This window comes from Quercus suber, unplaced genomic scaffold (assembly GCF_002906115.3).
Source record: "Quercus suber isolate HL8 unplaced genomic scaffold, Cork oak 2.0 scaffold_541, whole genome shotgun sequence".
NCBI classification, from domain to species: Eukaryota; Viridiplantae; Streptophyta; class Magnoliopsida; order Fagales; family Fagaceae; genus Quercus; species Quercus suber.
In genome coordinates this window covers 8167-15970 of record NW_027069989.1, presented here as the reverse complement: position 1 = coordinate 15970, position 7804 = coordinate 8167, and the positions used below count along the sequence as shown (strand labels likewise).

The 7804-nt window shown below is 34.7% G+C and overlaps 1 protein-coding gene across 3 annotated transcripts; it reads left to right on the top strand.

Moving 5' to 3' along the window:
- The first annotated feature begins 458 nt into the window (after positions 1–458).
- Positions 459–7435, top strand: LOC136061396 (receptor-like cytosolic serine/threonine-protein kinase RBK2). 3 transcript variants are annotated; one of them, XM_065764103.1, is made up of 9 exons: positions 459–709; positions 2619–2731; positions 2902–3255; positions 3389–3640; positions 3730–3887; positions 5384–5463; positions 5542–5677; positions 5768–5917; positions 6782–7435. In XM_065764103.1, exons 1-9 carry the CDS (start codon positions 636–638, stop codon positions 6950–6952), a joined length of 1488 nt encoding a protein of 495 aa, XP_065620175.1. In that variant the 5' UTR covers positions 459–635; the 3' UTR covers positions 6953–7435. The 3 variants fall into 3 exon arrangements, with proteins under 3 accessions (XP_065620175.1, XP_065620176.1, XP_065620177.1); XM_065764104.1 differs by having other exon boundaries at positions 460–673; XM_065764105.1 differs by having other exon boundaries at positions 460–673; positions 2605–2731.
- The last annotated feature ends 369 nt before the right edge of the window (positions 7436–7804 follow it).

The window sequence follows — 7804 nt, the reverse complement described above, 5'->3', positions numbered from 1 at the left end:
AAGACTTTTTTTTCCCCCACAAAATGACTAAAATCTTAAACAAATATTATGATACTTTGCCATATTTAGCTTCTGAATTTGGAATCCTAGAAGGGAAAGTAAATAAATTAAACACATTGGTGTACACATAGAAGCAGTTTCTTTGGTGTGTTTCTTTTACTGTATATCACATTGTTTCTGGTTTGCTTTCTCTTTCTTCTCTTGTCTGTCCATGGAGAATGGTAGAGGGCACAGAGCTTCTTCATCATGGTATGCCTGTGTTCTCCTTCATGTTCTCTCAGTAGGGTATGTCTAATATCTTAGTTTATATATATATATATATATTCAGTTTTTTTTTTTGGTTATGGCCTATGGGTTGTTGGGTTTGAGCTTGTGGGTTTTTATGTGTATGTGCAGTACTTGAGCTTGAATAGAGAATGTGATGTTTGTTTTTTTTTTTTTTTTTTTGTTTTTAAAATCTTAAACAAATATTATGATACTTTGCCATATTTAGCTTCTGAATTTGGAATCCTAGAAGGGAAAGTAAATAAATTAAACACATTGGTGTACACATAGAAGCAGTTTCTTTGGTGTGTTTCTTTTACTGTATATCACATTGTTTCTGGTTTGCTTTCTCTTTCTTCTCTTGTCTGTCCATGGAGAATGGTAGAGGGCACAGAGCTTCTTCATCATGGTATGCCTGTGTTCTCCTTCATGTTCTCTCAGTAGGGTATGTCTAATATCTTAGTTTATATATATATATATATATTCAGTTTTTTTTTTTGGTTATGGCCTATGGGTTGTTGGGTTTGAGCTTGTGGGTTTTTATGTGTATGTGCAGTACTTGAGCTTGAATAGAGAATGTGATGTTTGTTTTTTTTTTAGTTTTTATTTGGGTTTTCTTAGTTTGAGCTTTTGGGTCTTGAGGATTTTGTATATTTGTTGCAGAATAGAGTGTATATGTATATAGTGACTGATACTAATTGTGTGATTTCTGGAGTATGTGACCTTTTCTTTTCTTTCCTTTCTAAAAAAAAAAATTGTTCTTTTTTTGGGTTTGAGCTTGTGGGTGGATTTAGTATATTTGTTGCATAATAAGGGCTCTGATACCATGTATTGTGTGATTTCTGAAGTATTTAAGTTTCTTTTTTTCTTTTTTTGAATTTGTTGTTCTTTTTTGAGTTTAAGCTTGTGGGTGGATTTTGTATATTTGTTGAATACAGAGCATATAGAGAGCCTCTGATGTTATATTCTGCTAGTTTGTGGTATTATGGGTTTTGGGGATTTTATATATATGCATGTGATGGCATAATGATTCAGAGGCTTTCATATTCATAGTGTGTGTGATCTTTCGAAAGCTCATTCTTCATAGTCTGCCTCTTTCGTTTCATTCATTTGAGTATTGTCTAAGTAGTCTCTAAATTCAATCTGTTCTGGCACTTAGTGAGTATATCTTTTTATTCTTATGGATTTTGGATGTTCATGTGACGACAGAGCAGATACAAAATTTCTATTTATGTCTGGTCCTCTTTGTGATATAATTTTAGGCTTATGGATTATGTGGATTTTGTATATTTGTGTGATAGCAGAGTAAATCTAAAGATTTGACATATGGGTTTGAGATGATTTTATGTTTCCAAATGTTAAAAAGTTTAGCTTGTGGTTTTTTTTATGAATATTTCCAGTATTTGCTATATGAGCAGATTTCAGATTTACATGGCTTATGGTATGCGTTCTGTTTTTATTATTTGTTTTCATCGGTGTCTCATGGGCATGGGGTGATATTGTCTGCCTAAAGGCTAAGACACCACTTTCTATATCAAAATATATATATATATACACACACACACACACATATATATCTTATATTTCTTCAAATTTAGCTGATCATCCTTATGAAAATTGTATTTTACTGCAAAGAGGTGAGATTTTCAATGGAATTGGTTTTGTATTTGAATGTTTTAAATCAATTGGCTTATGCATTTTGGGAAACTTCTATATGTAAGCAATTAGAGATAATAATTAAATATATTATACTTCTGAATTCTGAGGTTTTTGTTTATACTTAAAATCTCTTCTAACATTGTGGAGATTTTTCTTGTGTTCCACCTATTTTGGTATATAGATGTGAAAACATAGCAGAATTACACTGTTTTTATGACTTGTTTACCACAACTTTAATGGTTTCTTTGCTGTTTCTTAATTCATATCTCCAAGTTTCTAGGTTTCGAGTTCAGCTTTCGGGGATTTGTCGTTTTGGTATATTTTTCTGTTATATATCCGAATTCTAGAGTTCCTTTAATTCTCTTAAATTTTGGTCATAACAAGTTTGGTTGATGCTTTTGAACTTTCCTTTCTATGGTCATCATTTAAACAGACTAGGAGTAATAAATGTACTTCTCTTGTCCTGATTCGAAGTCCTTTTTCTCTTTCTGTATCTAATAGATGATGTCCTTAACTTTTATTTCCTAAATTTGTGGTACCTTTGTAATTTCTCTTTCATTTATTCAATCGGTCACCAAGTCCAAGTTCTCACACACACACACACACTCTCTCTCTCTCTCTCTCTCTCAATTTCTTTTCCCACATTTGACTGATTAGTGATTCTTTGCTCACATTTGGAAGTATATTTTATTCAGTGTGGTTGATAATGCTGCTGGCAACAAACCAAAACAAATCCAGACAGATGGCACTCCTAAGGTAAAATATAGAAGACAAGGCAGTCTGCTTCCTTCTGCTGCTTCTGCCCAAGGTAATTCTTTCTAACTTCATTTTTTCCCCAGCTCTCTATATCTATACAACAACCACCACAAAGCCTTAGTCCCAAATATATATATATATATATATATATATATTTGACTGTTTGTAGTTTTGTTTAGAATTTTCACTTGCCTCATGCTTGTTTTTTTTTTTTTTATGTAGACTTGAGATGTTTAGACATGGAAAAGGAAAAAGAAGATGTGTCATCTCCTAGAGGAGTTTTAGAAGCCTGCATTAGAGGATCGGAATTTGACGGTGGTTCTTCCAAAAACAGCTCTACTGAAATTGAAATCCGTGGCCCAAGTTCTAGTTGGAGCAGATTCTTCAAAATATGGAAGAAAGGACCAATTAAGCGCTTAGCCTCCTTCCCTCCTCTTGGTGTCCCAAAGATATCAAAAGGAAAAATCAAGAGCTCAAGAGAAAATTCAGAACTGAGTAATTTACACAACATCAAGTCTTCACTGGTGAACTTCAGCCTCTCTGAACTCCAAACTGCAACCCAAAATTTTAGCAGTGGTTTGTAGTAAAATGCAATCTTTTGGCTTACTTTTTTCAATTTTATAGTAGCATGCATCTTGCAAAATGGTACTTTCATGTTCATTATGACATAGTTTTTGTGATCTAGATTTATGGTTCATATTTCCTGTAGAAAATTTAATTGGAAAGGGTGGTTATGCTGAAGTTTACAAGGGTCGTTTGCAAGATGGGAAGCTGATAGCAGTAAAGCGGCTGACAAAGGGAACAGCTGATGAGAGAACATCAGGGTTTTTGTCTGAGCTTGGCATTATAGCCCACATAGATCATCCTAATACTGCTAAGTGGATTGGGTGTGGCATCGAAGGAGGAATGCACCTTATTTTTGAATTATCTCCACTGGGGAGTCTAGGATCTCTTCTTCACGGTTTGTTCAGATTTTGCATACTCCTATTCTTTAGTTAAAGTTTCAGTCTGGTTTATGGTCTTAGGGATTTTCTTTAATTGCATTTCCAGGTTCAACGGATTATAAACTAGATTGGAGTAAAAGGTATAAAATTGCTTTGGGAACAGCAGATGGTCTGTTGTATCTTCATGAGAGTTGTCAGAGGCGAATCATTCATAGAGATATCAAATCAGATAATATTCTGCTTACCGAGGAGTTTGAGCCGCAGGTATCTTTGAACACAAGCAACCATGATCAAATAGTAAAACTTAAGATATTGCTGAAATTTGAATATTTACAGTCTATCTTGCTGAAAAGATTTCCTAAATTGCAACCTATACATGAGTGCAGTGTATTCCTTGAATCCTTGATATGTGAAGCTTAATCCCCACCATCTTAAGTAAATGGCCAATAATCATATTTATAGCATGTCTAATTCCATGCAACCTATGGAATACAAAAAGGTTACAGTTAGCACTTGCAGTTGCTCTTGATCTTAGGCTTAATGGTCCTCATCCACTTTTATCCTTCCTCAAATTTACTTGGCACAAGAAGTACCTTTAGGCCCTGTGGCATGGTCCAATATTCCTAAGTAGAGAGTAAAAAATAATTGTTATAAAGTACGTATGATAGCTTGGGAGTTAGAACACTCCTTTTGAGGTGGGTTTGGGATTATGTTTAACAGGCATCATCTACTCCTCTACTTCAACTTCACCATTTATTTTCTTAAAAAAAGAAAAAGAAAAAAGAAAACAAAAACACTCTTTACTGTATTGTTTCATTTTTATTTGGTATTAGAATGGCCTATGGCGCTAATTTTTTGGGAGTATATATCAAGTATGAACTACCCTAAGATATAGGAAGCTGGTTATCTGAAACATTTATACACGAGTGTCATATATACTGAACATGAGTGAAGCCAGTAATAAAAAGAATTGACCCTTTGGTGACTCATTCTCTCTCAATATTAATTGACCCTTCATCCCTTTTATTCACATGTGCTTTAAAACATGTAAAATCGCATGCCAGCAAGAGTATCCAGATCCCCTTTGTTCAGTGTTAGAGTTTGAGCTTATTCTCTCTCAATGGCTTTATTTATTAAAAAAAAAACCATGAAGTTTGGTGATACTGATTTCTATTATTATATTTGAGAAGAGATTTTTAGGAATTAGGCTAGCTGATGTATCCTTTGCGCCCAAAACTGGACTCCATGATAGGGTTTGTTTGATATAATATCCATAGTCACGAAGGATACCTATTGCTTAGACAGTTTATGGTTTGAAGATGGGCAGGTGGACATGATGATGTGTTTCCAATAAGCTGTAGCCCAAATAGGACCTCCTCTTGTAAGTGCAAGTTGGAGGACGAGGTCGTGAGTTCAAAACCCATTGGGTGCATGTAGCTCAAATAGCACATCTTCTTGTAAGTGCAAGCTGTTACTCTTACTTCCATCTTGGGCTATCAGCTTTTCCTTGTTTGTTCTACTTCCATCTTGGGCCATCAACTTTTCCTTTTATGTGCTTCTTTTATATGTAGACAGGGGGAACAACCAATAATGATGGTATCATTGTTGTTGGAATTGAACATTTATGCAAAATTTAACTCTGCTTGTCATATATTACTCTGCTATGACATCTAGTGGTCTTATATACACCAGTAACTTTTTTAGATTTTAATTTTTTTTCCCTAAATTAATCACTCACTTTTTAGTGCGTTTCATTACAGATTTGTGATTTTGGGCTTGCGAAGTGGCTACCCAAACAATGGACTCACCACAGTGTACCAAAATTTGAAGGCACATTTGGGTCTGTAAGCCTAGCTATGATTTGAAAGCTGCTAAAGTTCTCTCCAGATTAATGTTCTCTTTATCTCTCCAATGACAGCTATTTTGCTCCTGAATACTTCACGAATGGCATAGTAGATGAGAAAACTGATGTTTTTTCCTTTGGGGTTCTACTCTTGGAGCTTATAACCGGGCGTCGAGCTTTGGATCAGTTACAGCAAAGCCTTGTGATTTGGGTAATTTTCTTTTCTTCATGATTTTTCATTACCTATTGTCTCTATATTTCATACCTTAAGCCACTTTTTCAATTTCCATCCCTGTTTTAGGCCAAGCCTTGGCTTGATAAAAATGATATGAAGGAACTTGTTGATCCTTCTCTTGGTGATAATTACAATACAGAAGAAATGGATCGTGTGATTTTAACCGCCTCTATGTGCATTGAGCAGTCTCCCATCCTACGTCCTCGAATGAATCAGGCAAGTACTTGATTTTTTTTTTTTTAAAGTTGCATATTCATATATTTCCTGGATTCATGTTTCATTTAGGTTCAAAGGGTGTCATGATTACCATCTCAGTGACAAAAATTTTGAAAATTGAATTGTTTTCGTTCGAGAGAAATGACAGGTATTAAACCATAAAACCATAAAACTATAAAGGAAGCAGAAGGAAATGACTGGAATTTCCTGTTGTGGCATGCTGCAATTTAAACCATAAAACTAAACCCGCAATTACGTGCTATCTCTTATGTGTAGGATGATAAGATAAATATTTGTAGTGAGTTACACCATCGATCCCTCCCCCTCAATCCAAACAGACCATAAAGGAAGCAAACAGTAGATTTATTTTGTCTAGGTGAACAAATAGAATGTACAAAATCCAAAAGTTTTACCAATTCAAAACCCCTGAACCACAGACATTGTTATCCATGTGACATCCAAAACTGAGGAGAAGACTAGAGAGAGCCGGACTAGGCCCTAGGCAGTATTATTGTTGCTTATGAAAGCTAAACTTATGTTCAGCACCCAAAAGCAAGAAAAAGCCTCAACCACAACGCTTGTCAATCATTATCTTATTTAATTTATGTACCCTTGCTGATCTTTATTTTAGTTACAGTCAATCTTTCCTAGAGAGACAAATAGAACAGAAAGGGAAAAGGAAACAAATAATCTTAATAAATATGCATGCTCTCTCTCTGTGTTCGACTCCATTGGGTAGGTCATCTGTCCTGAGTTCCTGAAGGTCAGCCTTCTATACCTCAAACAGTGGATATGCCACAATCGAGCATAAAAGGGTTACTCAAAGCATGTATTATTTCATTGATATTCTTTTGTTCAATGCAGGTCGTGATACTGCTAAGAGGTGAGGAATTCGTATCAAGTTGTTCAACAGAATGTAAAAGGAGGTCATTCCAAAGAACATACTCTGAAGAGCTGTTGGATGTACAGGAATACAACTCAACAAAGTATCTGACTGACCTCAAACGACATGAGCAGGTCGCTTTCAGTTCTTGAAAGCAATAGAGAAAAAAATTATGGTATATAGTAGTTATAAAAGTTCCTGTAAATCTTTTAAGGGAAAAAGGAGACCCAAAAAAAGTTCCTTATGATTTTGCAGTTCTGAGGGGTATTTGGAAGTCCCATGGAAATGAATTCATAGTATTGTTTTCCACTGCATTTGAAAGCAATAGTTCATCCTTTAGATTGGGGCCATTACCAACAGGGAAAGTGATCATCAAATATGTTTACGAACATTGGGGTCTTTTGTAAACAGTCTCAAGTATGATCATTTCCATAAACTGTTGCATAGGTCTTATTTCAAATGTAATGAAACTTGAGCACCAGGATTGGCTAGCTTCAAATTCCATGTAAAACAGTGTGGAATGACTTCATTTTCAATGGACGCCCAAACACCCTTCTTTCAGTGTTATGTATGTATAAGGTTTAGGATAAGTAATGAATGTTAATTTTTAACTTAATAGATTATATATTTAGAGAGATGCTGTTCAAACTAGCTATTACAACAATTTCATATGGTTATTTAGGAGTTGTATAGGCATATAGTTGAATTTATAAGTGTAGTTAGAGAAAGCTGATGCAGTTACATGGTTGAATTTAATTAAGAATATAAAAAACTTCACCTAAGGAGCTATTTATTTTATTAAAGTATCTGACTGACCTCAAACGACATGAGCAGGTCGCTTTCAGTTCTTGAAAGCAATAGAGAAAAAAATTATGGTATATAGTAGTTATAAAAGTTCCTGTAAATCTTTTAAGGGAAAAAGGAGACCCAAAAAAAGTTCCTTATGATTTTGCAGTTCTGAGGGGTATTTGGAAGTCCCATGGAAATGAATTCATAGTATTGTT